Consider the following 24,377-nt stretch of genomic DNA (forward strand, 5'->3'; position numbering starts at 1 on the left):
TCTGTGTAGGCAGAATTTATTTAAAATGTGCCCATAATAGAACATACAGTTGCTCTCAATGGCTCTTGTGTGTTTATGGCATTCACAGACTTTACTCCGATTTTCCACCTCACACCATTATCCCGTGTGGTTACGATGTCGTGTCGAGAAAAACTATACTATTTTTAAAACTCTAGTAGAACTTCTGACATGCAAGGCCACAACCAAGGCATCTGGATATAAAGGCACACAAGCGCTCATTGCCGGAGATTGACATTTCGAATAGTGCATCTTTTAAACGAACACTTATACAAGACGAACGCATTTCTGTTGGGATGGCACAGGCACGAAGGGGCAATTACCGTACACAAGAGGCAGACGACACGGATCAATACTGCTCCGGTTTCGCAGCGGCACGTTGGCACGCAACGGCTTTATCGGCGCACGGCATCTGAAACAAAGCACGTATTTGTCGACGCCACACACAATCGTTTAAACTCTCTCTCTCTCTACTCGCTCCAGTCGTCCGCATAAAGCGAAGACGGCATTAGCGGACGCAGCAGCAGCAGCTGGGATAAACGGGGAGGCAGCAGGAGTGGTGGGTTATGAGAGAAGCTAAAGGCGCAGGCCATGCGATGGCTCGTTCGTGCCACTGTCGGCAGGAGGACCTCCACGAGAGAGAGCGCGAGACTCTAGCGGGTCATTTGTCGGACTCTTCTTCGCTGCCCAGACGTGCGAGACCACGTGGGAGTACCCACACTCTACCCCACCACACGTGATCCGACTAACTGTAGTGTATCCATTTATACTGCTGGGTGGACAGGGACGGTGGGTTGAGGGGAATTAAGAAACCTGAGGCCAACTGCCACGTCGGAAGATCGTATCCAACCAGCGACCACTAGATTGGAAAAGTCCAGTGTGGTGACTAATACACCACCGTGGCAGCATCAGAGATCGCGAGTTTGATCTCCCGGTAACCTCCGATTTAGCATTTCTCCATCCCCATAATGTGTCCACGACACTCAGCCTACCTCAAAAATCGGCAAAACAATTGGCACGAAACCCAAATACAAATACGGGTCGTAGTGTTGGCTACGAAAACATACATTTTAAGTTAACAAAAATCCGCTACAGCAAATGAGAACAAATGCAGTTTAGCACATTGGGACAGCAGGCAATATGGCCGATTGAATAAAACATATCATAAGTGCAACGTTACATTAGTTGATGTTGATTCATAATGGAAACTAAGAGCATCACTTAAGTTGCCTTGTGCAGGCTCTGTGGCTGGTAGCATTACAAGTATATTTAATGCTTTACGCCACATTGATTCGTCATGGAAAACTTGTGCTTCCAAACCTGAGGTGGAGGGCGACCCCCCCCCACCTCCCCCGACTCTGGATTTACCACCGAGCACAAACGTGCCCAACGTCAACAACAAGGCCAAAGGTGGCGGGCTAATTGCTGGCAATTCGTCACCGATGCTTAACATTGCATAACGTGGTCGGGACCCCGTTTCAAAATGGCACCAAAGTTTTAGGCTTTGCAAAATAAAACGTGGCGATAAAATGTGGCCACGGCACTTTGGAGAGGGGGAGGGGGGGCGGAGGTGAACGTAAAATTCCCAAAGTGAAAATTACAGTAATACCCCAATTTACGTCTCCCCCTTTTAGGTCGTTTCACCAATAGGCCGTGACTTTATTATTAATACCGCTGCCAGGCTTGTGTCGCGTCGGCCCCACACACTTACGTCGTTGACAGCATCGTCCATCCTTTCTCGTTATCAGTCGCCTCTCAGCCTACACCTCCACCACCGTACCCTGAAAATCGCTTTCATTTACGTCGTTTCAATATTCGTCGTGGCACATTCGAGGAACGCATCCCCGACGTACTAAAAAAACTTTTCTAAACACTTTATGTAGGACAGTGATTGTGTTATGTTACAAAGGTGACTTTGTATCGTGGTCACACGACAGGAGTGAAATGAAACTGCGATCAGGAAACAAAACAACATCAGAAAATACGTGGTATTTTACTTACATTTATATGGCTAACTCTTTGGCCATATCCTTCTTAAACTCTTCTTCCGAAGAAAAGTCTACTATCAGGCTGCAATAAGCCCTTACAAGTGTGACAATATATTAATATATAGCAATTAAGAAAATAAACAGTAGTGGTCACGTGATAAAAAAAAGACAAAGCCACAAATAATCTTCCCAAAAAAACCAAACATAAAAACCGTAGTGCTGGCAGTGACTGCTCTAAATCTGAATCTCAAAGCTCTTTGGCGACAGGCCAGCGATGTGGCCTGCCGTGGTGCTGGCCTGGCCCGGGGAGTCCATCACCGGCATGAACGGGTCGGGGCTCACGGGCGATCCCAGCGAAAACAGCGCTGACGCGTGCCCGCCGCCGCCCCACGTTTGATTGTTGACATTGCTGTTAAGCTCGAAGTGCAACTTCTGGTGGTCCTGCCCTGCTGACCCGTTGAAGTAGGAGGGCATCGTGGGGTCCGAGAAGGCCCTCGGGAAGCCCTGCTCGTCGTAGGCAACGCGCGACGGGCCAGCCTGCCCCCACGCGGCCTGCTGCTGCTGCTTGTGGCGCGATGCGCAGATGGCTTCGTCCAACCAGCGATCGGCCTCCGACGGGGTGCGTCGCCGTCCCGGTTGGTAGCCGGGGCTCTGCTGGTCGTCCTCGCCGAGGAACCAGCCCATCGCTCCGCCGCCTGCGGCGTCACGCCACGCGTCACACACGTTACGCGACGCGCGGGGAGATTCGTTTCGGCCGGGTCTGGCCGGGTTGGCAACACACGGTGAAGAAATATTTTCTCGCCACACGGCTGTGGCTGACACTGAGTCCCGTGCCACCTGCTCGTCAAAGTCAGTGAGCCGGAAGATATCCGGTGAGAATATTAACGCTGGCCACGTCTGTTTGCCCTCTTCCCCCAGCACGCCGCAACTTCGTGATTCGATGAATCACGAATCGACAACGATGGTGGTGGGTGCAGCCGTGCAAATTTAGCGCTCATGCCACGGCTCCAACAGAGTGAGATCTAGACAACTCCTCTATAGGGTACTTTTGGCCTACTCTTCCATTCCGGCCAGATGTCTTGGAAGAGTCATGGTAATACCCACATTTTACCCCACCACAGGTGCCCTGCCGATCAACTAAATGCGGTGTCTCCCATTTATCCTCCTCGGTGTTCAGAGGTGGTGGTGGTGGGGTAGGGAATATAAGAAACCTTCCCCATTGTTTAAACTTTCGCGCCGGGAGATGTAACCGGGAAATCTCTCTGAATTGGATTCCACCACGGCAACACCCACAGCGACGATGAGGCTGCCAATCAGGGCCACTCCGTGGTGGAGCGTGGCGGCATGTGTGTAGCGAATGGAGGGGCGCGCTGCGAGGTCTCACCCGAGGGCTGCGGAGGCCGGGGCATGGGGGCGGCCAAGAAGGGGTCAGAGATCGGCGGCGGCGGCTGAGAAGATGAGGAGGATGCGGCGAGCGCCGAAGCCATCGAACCGGAAAAGGAGCTCAGGGCGTCTCCCCCCGCCGTTTCCTGTGCGGCAGCCATGACCTCGACTTCGGGAACTGCACGGTTTTGGGGGGGGGCGGGTGATTGTGGGGGCCCGCCGGGGGGTGGGGGGGGGGGGTAGCAGCAGGAATTCAATACACAAGAACAATTGTATTTCTCTCCAGACCAGTTTTCCACCATAGTCCCCATCGCCAGGAGCAATGGGGTGGCTCGTCACAAGCAATGTGTCTTTGCCGTTTCACCGGTATGTTAATCTGTAGGCAGTTGCTAACAAGAATCACACCTTTAGTGACTCGTCCCCACCACTGGCAGAGGGTTGTAAATAGGAGATTAGCGGCACCTGAATGCGTATTTGATGCGGAGCTCAACACTCCAATTGAAGTGCTGCTGTCACTTAATAAAAAAAAATCACAATGGTCCTCCTCTCCTGCAAGTCCCTCAATGAAATCTAACAAACAACATACATATATCCAGTTTTCAGGCACCCTCTCAAAACCTACGTCTGGAGTCTGAAGCCTAGTGCACCAGCTCGGGTTGCCACCTCTGCAGATAAAAACCTAAATATTTCATCGGAAAAATAACATCTCACACTACCAGAACACCGTAAATGAGTGCTATGTTATGATTGTTATTATTTTAATTTATTTACTTATCCAGATAATACACACCGAGCCAAAGGGCTCATTTTCACGAGGGTTGTGCCGCATTTTGCTATTTACTTTAATACGTTTTCAGCCAATTAATGGCGTGTATTTACAAGTGGCAGCAAATGACGAAAAAGAGAAGCCACAACAAAACCTTGAAATGTCTCGGGAAGGCCACGAGAGCCGCCTCGAAAAACAAGACGATTCTGGGAAAAACCAGGACAGAGTTGGCAACGCCAACTCACAACCCAGTCCTCGCTCGGAGCAAACACTCCATGCCGCTCCTCTCCCGCCCTCACCTCGGTTGAGCTGCGAGCACTGCCCCATTTGGTGCTGCAGCGACAGCTGGCGCTTGAACGGCGAGCTCTGCTGCAGCTTGGGGAAGCTGCGCAACGAGCCCTGGCGCGCCAGCTCCTCCAGCGGCGCGTGCCGGCGAGGGATGGCGTGCGGTAGCTCCGAGCGCCCGAGTCCCCCCATCGAGTTGCTTCTGGGGGGCAGCGATGCCACGGGCGACCCCCCGCCAGAGCCCGCCCCGCCGGGGCTGCCCCCCCGCGCCGCCCCCTCCGCGATGCCGACGAACGTCCCCGCCGAGAAGCTGCGCCCGTGGGTCCGGCCGGCGCCAGGGGGAGGGACGTTGGCCGGGCACGAGAAGTCGGCGGGGAAGGGCGGCGGCGGCGGCGCCGGGTCCTCCGAGCGGGGCGCGTCGCCGCCCGCGCCGTTGGTGCCGCCGCTCGGCAGGAAGTCGAGGGCGGCCTCGTTGGCGATGCCGGCCGAGGAAGGCGATGCGGGGTCTGGAGAGAGAGATTGAGCGCCGGAGGCAAAAGGAAAGGGGAAAAAACGACCATCTCAAACCGGTTTGAGTCCCGGCGATCAGAACAAGCGTCGATTCGTGTCCGTGTCGGAGTGGGTTTCGTACATTCCGTACCGATTATATCCATAGGAGGCGGTTTGATCCCGTGGCCGTGCCGGTGTAAACATCACGTGTCTACGCTCAGCCCAAACGACCCGAAAGGTGCCTCTTGGTCTGACACCGCAAGCCTCGGGCGACAGCAATAAATGATAACAATCCGGAGGGTGACTTAGGCCGGTTCTTGAGCCACGGGGCGGCCATAATAAATAACAGGCGCTTGGCCAAACCTCAAGGTATTTGCTGCCTCCGAATAACCGGTTTTTCTAGTTTGTCACGCTCAACTTTCGCCTCCCTGTGGAACGCGCGCAGCGGCATGGGCGCCGTGGTGGCGAGATGTTCACTCCCTCGCCTAGATTGCAGGAGACCGTGGGTTCCATCCGGACCCCCGACGCCTGTATACTTAGGGTTTGCATGTTCTCCATACATTTGGAATCGACGTGCGTTTAGAGTGTTTGATTGCTGTAAATGTCCACATGATAAGCCACTTCACCGAGCTAACATTTGTGGCAAGGTTGCCTTTGAAAAACAGCTATGCAGCTCAGTGGACCTTACCCGGTGAAATAAAAATAGTTCCTTTCGTTTTAGCAATCGCGAGAGGGGGGAGACAGAGAGAGAGAGAGAGTGAAGATGAGGGCGGTCGCTCACGAAGCTGCCGGGCCTGGCCTGCGCCGCCTTCGCCTTGCCGCACGAGCTCCGTGGCGGAGGGCACGCGGAAGGAGCCCTCGCGCGAGAACGTGGTGCGGCTCTCGTCGAACGTGGCCGTCACGGAGCAGCCCAGCTCGCGCTGACGCTTGCGCTCGAGGCACTCGGCGAAGGCGCAGCCAACGGCGTGGCTCAGCCGCTCGCCCTGCCACACACACAGACAAAGACCCCCCCCCTCGTTTAGCCTTTAACAGACTGCAGGGCCAAGTGCTGTTAGCGAGCGCCTATGAAGGCCGGCACGGCACACGAGGGGGTGCGTGGCCAGCACCACGCCCGGCCGCCTTTGTCTCCCTAGTGGCGAAGTTTACACACTGCACGAGTTACTAATTTCAGGCCGAGTCGACTTAGAGGAGGTCCAGGACCGATTCAGATAATCGTCACTGGTGTTGGCCGTGAGCGGGAATCGAGTTCGGGTTGCCAGGTTCATAGTGCAGCGCGTGCTTTATAGCTCACTGGATTCCTCTAGAATGTTGAAAAAATTATACAGCCATGACAGTGACATCACAATCATCGTGACGATGAGGAGCAATCTGATGTTGACGACGATGAACTTTGTCCGCGCGAGTTGGTGTCGCACCGAGTCTCGCCGGGCGAGGAAGCTGTGGCACAACCACCGGAGCGTCGTGCATTCGCGGCAGATGTAGGAGAAGGCGCGCTCGTTCCGCGGGTCCGGCGCGCAGAATGACACCTTCTCGATCGTCTGGTCCATGATCAGGTCCTGTGGAGGACGGGGAGAAAGAACAACAATAATGAAAAATAACTTTTTATTTAAAAACATTGGATTATCGTCTATTTCAATCAAATGGCCTCTCTGGATCACCTGGGATATATCTTTTTTTACTACAAATGTGTACTCTTTGGTTTTTTCGGTAAAGTCACGTAGGTAAAACATTTTAATAAATTAAATCACGACGTTTCGGGCGCAACACAAGCCTCCTTCTTCAGGTGGGGACAATTTAGCGAAAGCACAACCGCTTAAGTGTGTCTTACTGTGTCTTACTTAAGCGGTGTGCTGCTTTTGCTAAGTTGTCCTTGCAGTCACGAAAACTTCAAATCTACAAATGTGTATTCTACCAGGTAAGGCCCACTGAGCTATGTAACCTGGCCACAAATGATAGCTCACCGAGGTGGCTTATCATGTGGAAATCTAAAGCAGCCAAATACTCTAAACGCCTGTTTCTAAATGTGGAGGGAAATAAACCAGAGGACCCGGAGAAATATCCACGTGACCAGAGAGAGAACATGCAAACTCCAAATATGTAGGCATCAGAGTCGGGATGGAACCCATGACCTCCTGCATACCAGGCGAGGTACTTAACATCTTGCCACCGTGGTGCCCAATACATGCTTGGAAAGGAAAGCAGGAAAATTGCAATAGAAACGTGGGACCCATTCTTAGATAACCCTTTGAAACCCTCCCGCAAGTCCAGGGTCCCCAGGCCCCGTGGCCCAGGACACCCACCTTGTCAATAGCAGCACAAGTCAAGACAAAGATCCTACGTATAGCCTTAACAGACTGTTGGGGCAAGTGCTGTTAGCGAGCACCTATGAAGGCCGGCACGGTACACAAAGGGGTGAGTGGCGAGCACCATGCCCCGACCGCCTTTGTGTTTACACACCACACCAGGTAATCACGTGATAATTGTCAATGGTGTTGGTCGTGAGTGGGAATCGAACTCGGGACACCGGGCTTGTAGCGCAGAGCCCTATAACCGCTGTACTTGCGCGAGACGACCCCTCTACCAACACGCGTCAGCTCTTCACTCTTCCACGTGTGAGCCACTTCCGCCCCCCCCACCACACACCACCCCCATATGCCTTGGAAGCAAAGAGCGGCCAACCCTGTGATATTCCAACCGTAGGCTCTAGAATAAAACGCGCACGACCCGTAACGCCGGGCAGCGAGTTCACCGTTAGATCTCCGAGGATGCCCTGGGACTCACCGGTGCTGCCCCGGCTGCCCTCGAGACTCGCTGTCATTGTTGGGCCTCGATTGTTTCACTCCAGGCTGTGCCGCTGCGTTCCCCTCTCTCCTCCATCCCGTGTTTCCCTACCCCGACCCCCCCCCACCCCCCCCCCCCCTGAGCCAACCACTCACCCCTTCTTGTTTACCTAGGAAAGTCTCACCGAGTCTCATGGCTCTTTTGGCAGGAGGACCTTGCCCAGATTTGTTACAGTCAGGGGGCAAACGACGACGATTGCCATGCACGATCCCGATTTGCGCAAGTGCATTTGCGCGGAGTTTGTTGCAAATTCAGAGTAACGACGCAGCACCTTCCCCCTCCCCCACTGTGCAGCAGTATGCTGGCACGCACGTGCAGGGGGGCGTGTCCCACGTGCAGGGGGCGTGTCCCACGTGCAGGGGGGCGTGTCCCGTGTGCAGGGGGCGTGTCCCGTGTGCAGGGGGCGTGTCCCGTGTGCAGGGGGCGTGTCCCGTGTGCAGGGGGCGTGTCCCGTGTGCAGGGGGCGTGTCCCGTGTGCAGGGGGCGTGTCCCGTGTGCAGGGGGGCGTGTCCCGTGTGCAGGGGGCGTGTCCCGTGTGCAGGGGGCGTGTCCCGTGTGCAGGGGGCGTGTCCCGTGTGCAGGGGGCGTGTCCCGTGTGCAGGGGGGCGTGTCCCACGCGCAGGGGGCGTGTCCCGTGTGCAGGGGGCGTGTCACGTGTGCAGGGGGCGTGTCCCGTGTGCAGGGGGCGTGTCCCACGTGCAGGGGGGCGTGTCCCGTGTGTAGGGGGCGTGTCCCGCGTGCAGGGGGCGTGTCCCGCGTGCAGGGGGGCGTGTCCCGCGTGCAGGGGGCGTGTCCCGTGTGCAGGGGGCGTGTCCCGTGTGCAGGGGGCGTGTCCCGCGTGCAGGGGGGCGTGTCCCGCGTGCAGGGGGCGTGTCCCGTGTGCAGGGGGGCGTGTCCCGCGTGCAGGGGGGCGTGTCCCGTGTGCAGGGGGGCGTGTCCCGTGTGCAGGTAGGCGTGTCCCGTGTGCAGGGGGCGTGTCCCGTGTGCAGGGGGGCGTGTCCCGCGTGCAGGGGGGCGTGTCCCGTGTGCAGGGGGGCGTGTCCCGCGTGCAGGGGGTGTGTCCCGTGTGCAGGTAGGTGTGTCCCACGTGGACCTCGCTGCCAGGGCTCCTCCTCACCTTGGTGTCTTCATCCACGAGGCGCAGCTGCTCCGGGCACACGAAAGAGAACGGCGCGCACCTTCTTGCTGGACTGCGGTGGGGAGGGGGAGAGGCGCAGGGCGGGTGGTTTGACAGCTGCGGTTTGTTCATCTTTTGTGTCATTTTGTATCGTTGCTCCCAGATTATTTACATTTGTTATTAGTATTCCATTGTTTTGTTCGACTGCTTAATTGCGCGGTGACATGGTCTGGCATCGCCCAGCAGGATTGTTGCAGAGGTTCAGCGGTTCGTGTCCATGAGGCCGCCCTGGTTATTACTGCGGTGTGAGTGTCAACATTAACAATACTTCTACGCGCCATCTGCTTCACTCACAGCGGTCATCAAACATGGGTGACGCAGACGTGTGAGGTGAGGTCACGACCTGCTGCGCACTTGCACACCAGTCAGACAGCAAAACTTTGTTTCCGATGCTTAAAGGACCCAATGGCCACGCAGGCGACTGTACGTACAGACTTGAGCTTCTTGACGGCCTCCTCGCACACGTGGATTCCCCTGGACTGCTGCACCTCCACGCAGCCCAGGTACTGCACAGGGAAAACACAGCGGGGGGGGGGGGGGGGGTGTCCGTTTGTATAAAGCCCCCCACCAATCATTACAACGACCGCTCTCAATCGCTTTGCTTTCTCGCCGGTAACTTTTTGAAAACGCACGCCCGCAACCGACATCGCGACGAACCGCCGTATCGCGAAACTGAACACCGCGTCGAATCGTCATCGTCGCTCTACCGCACGATCGCCGTTTCTCTACCGCTCGGATCGCCACTCTACCGCGCCGCTCACCTTGACGAAGAAGTGGCAGCCCTCGGTGCGCACGTTGTTCTCGTCGATCTCCCACTGCACCGGGCGGCGCGGCGTCTCCGCGCCGTCACCGTCCTTCTTGCGCCGCAGGCTGTGCCGCATCCGCCCAATCATCGTGGCGCTAAGCATCCACACGCAGCACACGCAGCACACGCAGCACACGCAGCACACGCAGCACACGCAGCACACGCAGCACACGCAGCACACGCACGTGAGACACTGCACACACGTCCACACTCCTATACACAGAGAATCACAATCAGAAACTTTATTTATTATTATTGTTATTTTTCACAGATGCCCAATAGGGGGGGGGGTCATAAAGTTACAATAAACAATACAAGAAGACCAGAGGAGTGCAAAGTATAGGAAAGGTAAGCAAATCAATAAAAATAAATACATAAAATATAATTAAAGTATATAAGTCAAAATGGCATAAGTACACCAATTCACAAGCTTGGACACGGCAGCAAAACAACAGCAAAAACAGTCCCAGACCCAAGACGATTCAAAGACAAACACGATTCCCCCCTATGGCCTTTAACAGGCTGTTGATGGCAAGTGCTGTGAGCGAGTAGCACCTATGGAGGCCAGCACGGCACATGATGGGGTGGGTGTCCAGCACCATGCCCGGCCGCCTTTGTCTCCCCAGTGCTGATGTTTACACACCACAGCAGGTGCTCATTTAATGCCGAGCTAACGTTATATAATCATCACATACGCACCCACACACAGCCGCACACACACATACGTCATATATGATTCCACACACGTATGTATGTATGTTGAACTCGTAACAATCCCACGTGTCCTCACGTGCACACACACACACACAACTCGATCCCGTGGTGACAGAAGCCAGCAGCATGTATCACACCTGGCACTGCTGATGTGCCCCGGAAGGACGAAATCTCTCCACGGAGTTTGCATGCTTCACACATTGCAGCCGGCTTACATAACCCCCTAAAGAGGAATTCAATACTGTAAATAGACCAACAGACTAAAACTTAAATTATATCTGATTTATACAGAATGTAGATTGGTACAATTCGTTTCTGGGCTTGACGATCTCCAGACGTAGAAGGTACCATTGCCCAAAACGTCACCGATTATATACAGCATATATAAACTTTATTAAGGCTACAGTGTTGTTGACGAGTGAGTTTCATTTTTTTGACACGGGAATATGAATTGCACTTTGCTCTTCAAGAGCTACCCGTCATGAGTACACGTGGCCCGTAAATCTCGTCCCCTTTCTATTATTAAACTTAACCGCGGGTACAAAAACAGAGCACGGAATGCTGGGTAGCACAACAGCCCGAATTAACCAATCATACCCACCCCCAAGACAAAGATCCCCCGTAAAGTCTTAACAGGCTGTGGGGCAAGTGCTGTCCTCGAGCACCTATGAAGACCACGTGACAATGTTTACACACTGCACCAGGTACTCATTTGAGGCCGCCGAGTCGACCTAGAGGGAAGGCCCAGGACCGGTTCACACTCTCCGCTGTGCGCCGCCATCCCTCCGTAACGCAACAGCTATCGGCCCAAAACAACACCTCAAACGAGCTTCACCCTTGTGGGTGAGCGTCAGTGCGACGGCACCTGTTGTTTCTCCCGCTGTGGGGCCAACGGAGAATGAGACTCGATACGAACGCAACATAAAAAACTCCGTTTGAGCCCCGCGCCAGCTGTCACCATTTAGCCTCCAGACTCCCCTCCGCTGACGTCTCCTTCCCCCCGCCCCTTCCCCGGCTGAATAAAAACGTAAAAAATAACAAGCGTGATGCTCCACCGTTCAGGACGAACGTTTCCCTCCGCCGTGCAGCACGCAGGCGCCGCAGCAGCCTGTGACGACCCCTGCTCGTGCACGCGAAGGGTCACCGCCACATTCACCGAAGTGCCTTCCACCACCGCTCTCAACCCTGCTCCAACTAAATAGGCAGACTGTAATGTTTCGCTCACACACGAGGCAAGTCCTCACTTGACGCTCCGGTGTTTTCACCGGAACGCGTTTTCGCTAGAACGCGGTTCCTCCACGAGGGAACACTTTTCGCGCACCGTTATAACACGGAACGCGCAACTCGTTATAACGCGGAACGCGCAACTCGTTATAACGCGACTTCTAAGCGGTCAACGACGAACTACTTTCTCCAGCTGCGCGGCTGAGGCGGTACAATACAGTACACAAAATGATACAGCAATAGGGTGGCATAGCCTCAGTTATTAGTCCTGCAATCTCACTGTGTGTGCGTACTACATCGCCAAAATGTATCGGTTTTTTTTCCGCTTAACGCGTTTTCCGTTTAACGGGGCACTTTTCAGGACACGCATCTACCGTGCTAAACAAGGACTTACTGTAATCCGTCTCTCCACAGTCACAGAAGTGAAAGTATTCTTACGGAACCCATCAGCCACACGGCCTTCCTGCTGCACGTGCATCATGTCGGCACTGTTGATTCAAGACAGGCAAAACGTTGGACTGGTTTCGACGCACAGTGCCTCATCAGCAGGATCATGGTTACTGGGATCAATGCTGGTGAACTGGCGATGTTACAGACAAGGACCCCCTCTCTTTACGACATGGGATCACCCCGCTTAGTTTCCTAGATCTGATGAGATCTGTCTCATTCCAGCTGATATAGTCACGGGGCCAGCATCGCCATTATTTGACCAAATCCAATTACACCGAAAATATAATTCCTAAAATAACTCAGAGGCTCCCTCTTTGTGGCCGATCTGTTCCACCCTTCGAAGCACGCATTTCAGACACTTCAAAGCAGTGGGTAATCATTGTTGTCGACATGGAACAAGTGGCCTGCTGCTGGGGAATATAGCGCGTCAACCAAATAGGGACTGACATTCAGAAATAATTCGTCCAACATTTTTTGACAATGGGTCAACCGCTCAGAAAACATCGTAAAATGTGTGTCGTTAAACTCGCCACCACTCGACACAGCCACATACTAAGGTTCGTCACGCAAACACAGCGTGCCAAGTAGTTGCTACTTAAGCACACCGGAGTGTTGGAAGAGTAAAGCCACAACATTTACAATTAGAGTACAACGTTTCACTGCTGATCATAAAATACCGAGGCGGCATCGGACGTACTAGGGCTCCACGCTGCGGTAACGACGATGGTGCATTGAGTCGAGCATGTGTAAAGCCATTCGGTCATTTCACAACACATTCCCAGACGGCGTGTAGTGAGTGCGTGCAGCAAAATGCACCCGCAGCATTAACTAGGGCGGCCGTAGGGCTCGAACCGCGACCTTCGGGCGACGGGGCCACAGCAGCAAAACAAAGAATAAAATCACAACAGCCGCCTCTCTCGAACACAGATGCGAGTGGGAGAGGGAGCGCAGAGTTTCATAACTCGCATTCCTGCCAAGGTCTCTCCTCCTCCTCCAGGGGCTGGGGAGCCCCTTCCACGAACGCGTTTTCTAAGAGCTCCGAAGCGATCCTCAACAACAAGGTGTTATTATTATCATCATTGCGACTGCTAACTGCTGCTGCTGCCACCACGGGTAAAAAGGGTGAAGGCGGAACTCGCCAGCGGTGGCGCTGGCATTCTCATTGGGGCCCGGTGCGCACAAAGCCCTCCACGGGCAGGGCACTCAGAGTACACTTTGTTCCCAAACATTCTACGCAGTGTAGGGTATGCACGTGGGGGGGGGGGGGGGCATTTGTCTTGTGTATGCGCCCTATATGAAAGAAGATCGTCCACAGGGTGTGCAACGTTCCATTTGCGGCTGCTGCTGGATAGTCTATAACTAACTTTTTTTTGTTACCAGGTCAGGCCCACTGAGCTATGTAGCTCTTGTTCAGAAGCGCCGTGGCTATCACAAATCATAGCTCAACGTAGTGGCTCATCACGTGGAAATCTACGACAGCCAAATACCGTGACGCACGTTTCTAAACGTGGACGGGGGGGAAAACCGGAGTCCTCTGAGAAAAATCCACGCGACCATGGAGAGAGAGACAGACGTGCAAAGTTCAAATTATACGACAGGCGTCAGGTTTGGGATCGAACCCACGACCCCCCCCCCCGCCCCGCTGTGTACCAGGCGAGGTAGTTAACATCTCGCCACCGTGACACCATGTGGCGCAAGCAAGGTGCGGCCGCGGATACACCAGGCCGCCCACTCCCGTCGAGATTGCCACACCTGGCACACGCCCACAGTAGCACACCACCACCACCACCGCCCTTGGCCTCGCTCCAAATCAAATATCTCCAAGCCCTTGCAAACGCAAACGAACCGAGTAGCTGCTGCAGCCCAGATTTGTTTTGGTTCAAGTCGTTGGTTGTCTTCATACACACAACACGTGTGTGCGTGTGCACAGGGAGACAAAGGCGGTCGGGCATGGTGCTGCCTCCCTCCCCCCGCCCCCTCGTGTGACGTTTCGGCCTTCATCGGGGCTCGCTAACTGCACTTGCCCCAACTATAGACAAAACTGCTTTTCGTGTTTAGGTTGTTGTCCTTCCCCCCCGCCCCGCATCTCCTAAAAGCACGGCTGGCTACGTATGGTGCGAAAGAAGTCCAGCATTCAGTAGCATAGAAACAGCAGTCCGTGAAGGCCATGGCAGGGCAGGGAGCATCTTTGTGTGGCTGCCTGTGTCTGTAAGCAGCAGGTGCTGTTTTTTTTAAGTACAGTACGTGTACTTGCGCATGGCATATGCTGTCTGTAAGTGCTGTCTGTACACATGAGCGCACACGTGTGTGTGTGTGTGAGCGCTCTCGTGTACGGACAGCACACACGTGTGTGTCTGTGTGTGTGCTCATGTGTACGGACAGCACACACGTGTCTGTGTGTGTGTGCGCTCATGTGTACGGACAGCACACACGTGTCTGTGTGTGTGTGTGCTCACGTGTACGGACAGCACACACGTGTGTGTGTGTGTGCGCTCACGTGTACGGAGAGCACACACGTGTGTGTGTGTGCGCAGTGCGCTGTGCGTGCGTGGGGTGTTTTTGAGGAGCAGCAGCTGACTCCCTTGGCCCCCCGTCGCCTGCCAGAAGCGAGTCGCTATAAACGGCGCAGCCAGTGGCCGGTAAACAGGACGATGGTAGCAGCCTCCCCCCTCTCCTCCCTTCGTCCGCACGCACGCCGGGAGGATGGACGGGGCTCGCGGCCACGGAGGGCACGCCACAAGATAAGCGCCCCACTCCACAGCGGATAAGGAGCTGGGGACCGACACGCACAGAGACCCGTAGAGTCGTGCACACACAGAGACCCATAGAGTCGTGCACACAGAGACCCATAGAGTCGTGCACACAGAGACCCATAGAGTCAGACACACAGAGACCCGTAGACTCGTACACACAGAGACCCATAGAGTCACACACACAGAGACCCATAGACTCGTGCACACACAGAGACCCATAGAGTCGTGCACAGAGACCCATAGAGTCGTGACTCTTACTATTCGCTGGAGCTGTATGGTCCGTGAAAACCCCTATTATCCGCACCCCTATTCTTCCTATTACCAACGATGATCTGTGGAAGGGCTTGCTATTATCCGAAATTTTTTTAAATAACGGGGAGATCATTTGCAAAATCTTCCTGTTCGCAATTATCCACAGTATTTTCCCCCAGATTAAAAAAGGGATTCCACGGATGAAAGGAGTTATTCCATGCACCCCGGGTCAGATCTCAGAAGCTGAGCAGGCCCGAGGGTGGACAGTGCTTGGATGTGTGACCACCGGGACTGAATACCAGCCCGGTGTGTCCGAGTCGGCGATAGGGCTGTTGCTGCCAGCTGTCCTGGTCTCCCCAGGATCGTCCTCTCTCGTTGAGGAGGCAGCTGCTGTTCCTAGGAACTCTCCAAGTCTTTGCCAGGATGTTAAGTCTCGGCTTTGTCAGTCGCGTAGGAATAATTATGACAGCACTCAAGACAAAGCAGTTGCATGTGGTTCTCCCCACTTCCGGCATTGCGAGACACTGTATTACCGTACACATTCCCAACGATGTGACATTTGTAGCTGGGAAGCATTATGAGGGTATTATTAATCACATCCGGCACACTACATCCAATACACCTCCACCCGCAATGGGTGTGGCAATGGGTCACGTTCCTCATATGCCAGTCTCCCAAAACGAGCCGGGGAAAATCCCGTGACAAATTAAGCCCAAGTGACTTAATACTATATGCAAAAACAGTTTGCAATATGGCTTAACATTTTTTTTTATAATATTGTATGCAACGGTGTCATTCGTGCAAATTGGACCTCCAAAGCGCGGCTGCAGATTCTGTAACGAGGATGCAAGGGCAGCCCCGAAAACGGCGGCGATGATTGCCCGAGCTCGGCCGTCCTATATCTGGGGGTGTTTGTTCAGCTGAATGCCACGGGCGCTATGTGCTCGGCAAGATATCGGGGGCAGCCTAGGAATACCCATCGCTCGACGGTACTGCACTGGTAGAGTAATACCCCAGTTTACATCAGGGATGCGTTCCCAACAGGTGCGATGACATATCGAAACGATGTCAAAGACCGATTTACAGGGTTCCGGTGATGGGGCGAAGGCCGACAGGCGACAGATAACGTGAAACGACGGGCGATGCCGTCGGCGACGGTGAGTGTGTGGGGTTGAGGCGACGCAAATCGGGTAGCGGTGTTAATAAAGCGACGACGTAGTTGCGAAACAACGAAACGGAGGGGGAGTGAGAGGAAGGGGTGGGCGGGGGGGGGGGGGGTTGGACAGAGTGGGGGAGCCCCCCCCCCCAAAACCCTTCGACCGCCTAAACCCGACCCCCACCGCCATCTCAGAAGCGACTCGGTGGGGAGATGTTAACTACCTCGCCTGGTAAACAGGAGGTCGTGGGTTCGATCCCGACCCTGACGCCTGCTGCTGTATATTTGGAGTACGCATGTTCTCTCCGTGGCCGTGTGGATTTGTCTCCGGGGTCTTCCGGTTTTCCCCTCCACATTTAGCATCAACGTCACGCGTTCAGAGTATTTGGCTGCTTGTACTGGTAGGAACCTCCTGGTTCCACCAGCCCACAGGGGATTATTGTGTCCATCCGTCGTGCATCCAAAAATGGGAGGGGGGGGGCTGGGTGGAGAGGGTGGGGAGGGGTTGGGTGAGGAGGGGCTGGGTGGAGAGGGGAGGGTGGGGAGGGGTTGGGTGGGAAGGGTGGGGAGGGGCTGGGCGGGGAGGGTGGGGAGGGGCTTGGTGGGGAGGGGCTCAGTGGGGAGGGGCTGGTCACACCGTGGTGCCCTTATAAAACTCAACGTTAAACCTACTCACGCTGGCTTGTGCCCGCCCTCACAGTCGGGCATATTTGCGGAATACACCACGCCGCCATTGACCGAGCAACCCAACGTTCCTACCAGCTCCCTCCGCAGGAATGTGTTAAATGTCCACGATGATGATAAGCTACTTCGTTGAGCTCACATTTGTGGTGGCTTTAGGTCGCTTCTGAATACGAGCTCTATGTTGCTTTTAACGAACCTGGTGAAATAAAAAAAAATTGTTTAGTGGGACTCGAGGTCAAGCCCGCAAGGCCTCCACCACCACCACCATTCCTGGCGCTCGTCACACAGTCGCGGCTCCCCAGAGAACGCTGGAAACAAATTCCACCCATCCCGCATGCCAACTCCGGGCCTCTTGGTTGAGTCACGCACACCCACCCCTGTCAACCCATACAGTTTAGCCGGATTCTTGTGCAGGGAAGTAAGAGTTTTCGGGTCCATACGGCGTACAGCCGTTTCGATACGGGCAAAAAATAAATATTTGTGTTTCTCCCTTGCGATGGGACTGTGTAGGATGAACGTTGAGATTTATAAAGGGCACGGGGTGACCAATAAAGTCTGAATTAGTCTGTAGTAAAGTAGGGCACTGATAAGGGGTTGACAGGTATGCACACCCCGTGTGTCAATGTGTGTGTGTGCGGGGAGCGGTAATGTAGCGGTTAGCGCGCTGCGCTACGACCCTGGTTCGATTCCCGCTCACGGCGAACGCCAGTGACGATTATACAAACCGGTCCTGGGCCTCCCTTAGGTCGACTCAGCCTCAATTGAGTAGCTGGTGCGGTGTATAAATATCGCCACCGGGGAGACGGCCGGGCATGGAGTTGGCCACCCACCACCTCGTGTTCCGTTCCGGCCTTCATTAGGTGCTTGCAAACAGCACTTGCCCCAAGTGTGTTAAGGCTATACGGGGGATCATTGCCTTTGTGCGGCCTTAATAGGTGCTGCTCGCTGACAGATGTTTGTCAGTGTGTTTGTTTAGTGGCGTCAACTTCGGCATTCGTGAAGAAAGCCACCGAGCAGTTGGCAGGCAGTCGTCCTCCAACAGAGACGGAGGGGTTCGGAGGAGCGATGCTCACAACCTTGACCAGAGTGCTGGACCGATAAAACGCAGCAAATACACGCCCAAGGGCACACTGGCTGCAAAGCACGGCTCGAGAACGCCTCTTCAGAGCTCCCTCGAGTTCAGGAGGCCCTTCTGCTGGCAGTTGCGCGAGTAGGTAATCGCTCCACCTCTCTCCCCCGCACCCCGCCTGCCCCCAATGTCCCCATGAGGCCCCCCCTCTCCGTCGGTGTCTGGTTCCACCCCCTTACATAACCACACCGAGCGCGATGACCCCTTTAATCGCCCAGGGTCACCCAGGAAAGTCAAAATCAGAGTTGCTGCCCGAGTTCGGAGGCGACCCGTTCAGAGCCCCCCCCCCCCCGCCTGATTGTAATGGTTGTGTCCGTGTGGACACTCCACTCTCTTATTCACTCACTCATTGACTCGCTCACCTGACACCTCAACCACTTGAGCAGTGCACTCACAAAGACAAAGATCCCCCGCATAGCCTTAACAGACGATTGATGCAAGTGCTGTTAGTGAGCACCTATGAAGGCCGGAACGGTACACGAGGGAGTGGGTGGCCAGCACCACGCCCGACCGCCTTTGTCTCCCTAGTGAAGATGTTTACTATACACCGCACCAGGTATGCATTTGAGGCTGAGTCAACATAGGGGAGGCCCAGGATCAGTTAAGGTAATCGTCACCGGTGTTGGCCGTGATCGGGAATCGAACTCGGGCCGCCGGGTTCGTAGTGCACCTATCCACACATTACACTCACCCACTCGCCTATTAACTTACCCATTCACACGTTCACCACCAACATCTCTCGCTCACCCACACTCTCACAACACAACCCGCTCGCTCGTTCGCTCACCGAAACGCACCAACCAGCTCGTTCGACCGCGCCCCACTCAATCCACCCACAGCTCCCACACTCGCCCAACAACCGTGCAGCTTCCCCCATCATCATCCCCCATCACCATCATCATCCCGACTCGCCCAACGCATGCCCTGCGGCGTGCGAGAGAGTGCGGTGATTGGCGGAGTGCGAGGCGTGCGGTGCGTACGAGCGTGCAACACACGAGGGCAGGCCCTGGCACGCAGGTTTTCATCAAGCGCCGCTCCGGTGCTCGTTGCTGTTGACGAGTTTCAGAAACCATAAATAAGGAGGAATAGTTGGCGTCGGGCCGGCCGCCCGCCACCTTGCACCAACAGCACCACCACCCTCCACTATCACCACCACCACCCTCCACCCACCCACCACCACCCTCCACCCACCCACCACCACCCTCCACTATCGCCAACACCACCCTCCACTAACACCACCACCACCACCCTCCACTATCACCACCACCCTCCACCCACACACCACCACCCTCCACTATCGCCACCACCACCCTCCACCCCCACCACCCCACCCACCCACCACCCCACCTACCACCTCACCACCACCCTCCACCCACACACCACCACCCTCCACTATCGCCAACACCACCCTCCACTAACACCACCACCACCCTCCACTATCACCACCACCCTCCACCCACCCACCACCACCCTCCACTATCGCCAACACCACCCTCCACTAACACCACCACCACCACCCTCCACTAACCCCACCACCCTCGTTATCACCACCACCATCCACTATCGCCACCACCACTCTCCAGCCACCCACCACCACCACTCTCCAGCCACCCACCACCACCTTCCACTAACACCACCACCACTCTCCACCCACCACCACCCTCACTATCGCCACCACTCTCCACCCACCACCACTCTCCACCCACTCACCACCCTCCTCCACTAACACCACCCTCCTCCACTAACACCACCACCCTCCACTAACATTACCACTCTCCACCCACCCACCACCACTCTCCACCCACCCACCCACCACCACCCTCCACCCACCCACCCACCCACCACCACCCTCCACCCACCCACCCACCCACCACCACCCTCCACCCACCCACCCTCCACCCACCCTCCACCCACCCACCACCACCCTCCACCCACCCACCACCACCCTCCACACACCAACCACCAACCACAATCCTCCACCCTCCACCCACCCACCACCACCCTCCACCCACCCACCACCACTCTCCACTAACACCACCACTCTCCTCCCACCACCACCACTCTCCACTAACACCACCACTCTCCACCCATCCACCACCACCCTCCCCCCACCACCACAAGCTGCGCGAATTTAAGCCATTTCTACGGCTGCACGGGCGCACGCACAGGCAAGCGACCTATGCCAACTCACACGCCTCCTATCTGCATGTCAGAGCAGGCGATAGGTACTGTTTGACAGCTTTAAACATCTCAAGGCTCCTTTGGTTTGTTGCGCTTTTATTAATTATCAAGTGCGTCTGTAAGAAGGGCCTGTGCTCGCCTGTCTGCCTTGCCAGGCAGGGGCTCTTTCGTCTCATCCACACCGCGCACAACCACGAACAGAGCCACCCCGCTGGCACTGCAAGTCACAACAACACGTTCACCTCACTCGCTCCTCACCAATTCAACCACTCAGACAACCACTCACCCAACCATTCACTCAGTCGACCACCCACTTCCCAGACAACCACTCACTCAGTCGACCACTCAATCAACCACTCACTCAGTCGACCATTTAATCAACCATTCACTCAGTCGACCAAGCCCGTAATTATAATATATATTGGAGAGGGGGGACACATCCCCCCAATATTAAAATATGCTCTAAATATCCCCCCCAATATATTGCCATTTACAAAAAAATGCTATGCTATGTAAATAAAACCAACAATTTGCTAAACCTTGGCCACAATATCTGGACTTGTCTTCATGTAAATAAATGCATAGATTTATGTTTGTATGATTGTGGTTATAGTTGTACTTTATTAATCCCTAATCTCTGCCATTACATACAATGAAACAATGGTCAAAAACATGTAAAAACAGAGCAATGGAATACAATACACTATTAGACATTATAAAAAAAAAAAACATCCCATGTGTTAGTGCATTTTTTTATATTTCAGGCAGGAAATGAGTTTTCAAATTTAGATATTTTTCTGGGTTGGGGACCCACAGACACCCTGGAAGATTTGGTCCCCCCCAATGATGACTCCATGGCTACGGCCTCGCAGTCGACCACTCAGTCGACCACTCACCCACTCAGTCAACCACTCATTCAACCGCTCACTCAGTCGACCACTCACCCACTCAGTCAACCACTCACTCAGTCAACCACTCACTCAGTCAACCACTCACTCACTCAGTCAACCACTCACTCAGTCGACCACTCACCCACTCAGTCGACCACTCAGTCAACCACTCACTCAGTCGACCACTCAGTCAACCACTCACTCAGTCGACCACTCAGTCAACCACTCACCCACTCAGTCGACCACTCAGTCAACCACTCACCCACTCAGTCAACCACTCACTCAGTCGACCACTCACCCAGTCACCACACCACAAGTCACCTCACTTCTCTCACTGCTTCTTCGCTCGCACCGCTCCGCTTTGGAATCCCCTCTCCCATGATCATCAACGATCTTATAATAACCTCGCTCAATAAAAAAAAACATCTCACACACACAGTGTTAACGCTTACCTCTTACAACTTAGTGTTGTTTGTAGTGTCTGACCGCTTAGCCTGTTGGGGCTTTTGCAAATCGGGCCGTGATAACAATTGCGTGGCCAGTCCAGCCTTGTGTGTGTGTGAATATCGAGTGAATTCGCCTTCTCGTCGTGCACGGCGGATACGATTGTACAACTTGAGTCCGGTGTCATCACAATAGGATAACGACGTTGCAGGCGAAGACAAAGATCCCCCCTACAGTCTTAACAGACTGTAGGGGCAAGTGCTGTTAGCGTAGACAAAGACAAAGATCCCCCGTACAGTCTTAACAGACTGTTGGGGCAAGTGCTGTTAGCCTAGACAAAGACAAAGATTCCCTATACAGTCTTAACAGACTGTAGGGGCAAGTGCTGTTAGCCTAGACAAAGACAAAGATTCCCTATACAGTCTTAACAGACTGTTGGGGCAAGTGCTGTTAGCGTAGACAAAGACAAAGATCCCCCGTACAGTCTTAACAGACTGTAGGGGCAAGTGCTGTTAGCCTAGACAAAGACAAAGATTCCCTATACAGTCTTAACAGACTGTTGGGGCAAGTGCTGTTAGCGTAGACAAAGACAAAGATCCCCCGTATAGCCTTTACAGACTGTAGGGGCAAGTGCTGTTAGCGTAGAGCCCACAGAGACACAGCCAAGCGCCGATGGGGCAGGCACCGCGCCCGGCCGCCTTTGTCTCCCCAGTGCCGATGTAGACACATCGAAGAACCAGGTAACTCATTTGAGGCGGAGTCGACCTAGGGGAGGCCCAGGACCGGTTCAGATAATCGTCACTGGTGTTGGCTGTGAGCAGCAACTCGGGTCGCCGGGTTCGTAGCGCAGTGCGACCCTTACGGGACAGTCCATATACTGTACTGTATACTGTACTGTATACTGCGCTGTATACTGTACTGTATACTGTACTGTATACTGTACTGTATGCTGTACTGTACAGCTGCAATACACACACACTAACATGGTTCATGTGAAGCTGCAGGGGCAGGTTTGGTGGTGTTAGCGAGCGCCTATTAAGGCTGACGACGGCCCCACACCGGCACGAGGAGTTGTACAGAGTACATCAAAACAACAATACACCACAACAACACAACACCACAACAACACCACCACCACCACCACGAACTTTAGCAAAGATCCCACGTGTAGCCTGTAACAGGCTGTAGGGGCTAGCGCTGTTAGGCCGGCCGTCTTTGTCTCCCGAGTGGTGATGTTGACACATGGCACCTCGACATGTTGCACCAAATAGTCGCCACTGTTATTGGTCCTGAACGGGAATCGAACTCGGATTGGTCGGGTTTGGAGGGCGCAGTGCGCTAACCACTGCGCCACCGCTCCCCCCCGACACTAACGAACAGTGATCAACAACAACGACCGCCACTAACAACCACCACCACCACTACCAACAACCACTAACAACAACCACCAACAACCACCACTAACAACAACCACCACCACTAACAACAACCACTAACAACCACCAACAACAACCACCAACAACAACAACCACCAACAACAACCACCACTAACAACAACCACCACTAACAACCACCACTAACAACAACCACTAACAACAACAACCACCACCACTAACAACAACCACCACTAACAACAACAACCACCACTAACAACAACCACCACTAACAACAACCGCCACTAACAACAACCACCACCACTAACAACAACCACCACTAACAACAACAACCGCCACTAACAACAACCACCACCACCACTAACAACAACAACCACTAACAACAACAACCACCACCACTAACAACAACCACCACTAACAACAACCACCACCACTAATAACAACAACAACCACCACTAACAACAACCACCACCACTAACAACAACAACCACCACCACCGCAGCCGAAACCAAAAAGAAAAGTCGCGTCACCTTGATCGCCTCCCAGTTGCACGCGACAATCGCTTCCCGCAACTTCCAGCCACGAAGACGACGAGGAGGACGAGGAGAAGGAGGACGAGGAGGAGGACGAGGAGGAGGACGAGAAGGGAGGATGTGGGAGAGAGCGATGGACGCACGCGCGCTGCCTCCTCTCCGTCTTGCCGTTTAAATTCTCCAACAACCCGCAGACCTCACACACCTCCCCCCTAATCGAGAAAACTAAAAAAACCTCAAGTCAAAGAAATAAACCCCCACACCCCACCACCACCCACCACCACCCACCCACCTAATACCACCACCAGACACCGAGCTGAGCGAGGTGAGCGACTCCAGGGGCAGAGAGGCGAGACGGTGGGCGAAGCGATGCCTCCTGGGGGGGGAAGTGAAATCGACAGCGCGAGCGAGCGACTAAGCAGGAAACCCCCCCCCCCCACTCACTACCCCCCCCTACACCCCCCACTACACCCCCCCCACTCACTACACCCCCCCACTACACCCCCCCCACTACACCCCCCACTACACCCCCCCCCCCACTCACTACCCCCCCCTTCCCCCCCCACTCACTACACCCCCTCACTACACCCCCCCTACACCCCCCCCCACTACACCCCCCCCCACTACACCCCCCCCACTACACCCCCCCCACTACACCCCCCCAACTACACCCCCCCCACTACACCCCCCCAACTACACCCCCCCCCACTACAACCCCCCCCAACTACACCCCCCCACTACACCCCCCCACTACACCCCCCACTACACCCCCCCACTACACCCCCCCCACTACACCCCCCCCACTACACCCCCCCAACTAC

At 54.7% G+C, this 24,377-nt stretch overlaps 1 protein-coding gene across 1 annotated transcript; it reads right to left on the bottom strand.

Moving 5' to 3' along the window:
* On the bottom strand, positions 1–23,806 carry LOC133352545 (numb-like protein). The gene is made up of 9 exons (XM_061568256.1): positions 23,554–23,806; positions 9,709–9,847; positions 9,350–9,453; positions 8,888–8,960; positions 6,345–6,485; positions 5,711–5,912; positions 4,455–4,946; positions 3,391–3,567; positions 1–2,701 (listed from the first exon to the last, which is right to left on the bottom strand). The coding sequence occupies exons 2-9, from the start codon at positions 9,838–9,840 to the stop codon at positions 2,241–2,243; spliced, it is 1,782 nt and encodes a 593-aa protein (XP_061424240.1). The 5' UTR covers positions 9,841–9,847; positions 23,554–23,806; the 3' UTR covers positions 1–2,240.
* Positions 23,807–24,377: the final 571 nt, after the last annotated feature.

The sequence above is a fragment of the Lethenteron reissneri genome, chromosome 41 (genome assembly GCF_015708825.2).
Source record: "Lethenteron reissneri isolate LAM-NWPU_2019-01 chromosome 41, ASM1570882v1, whole genome shotgun sequence".
Classification (NCBI taxonomy): Eukaryota; Metazoa; Chordata; class Hyperoartia; order Petromyzontiformes; family Petromyzontidae; genus Lethenteron; species Lethenteron reissneri.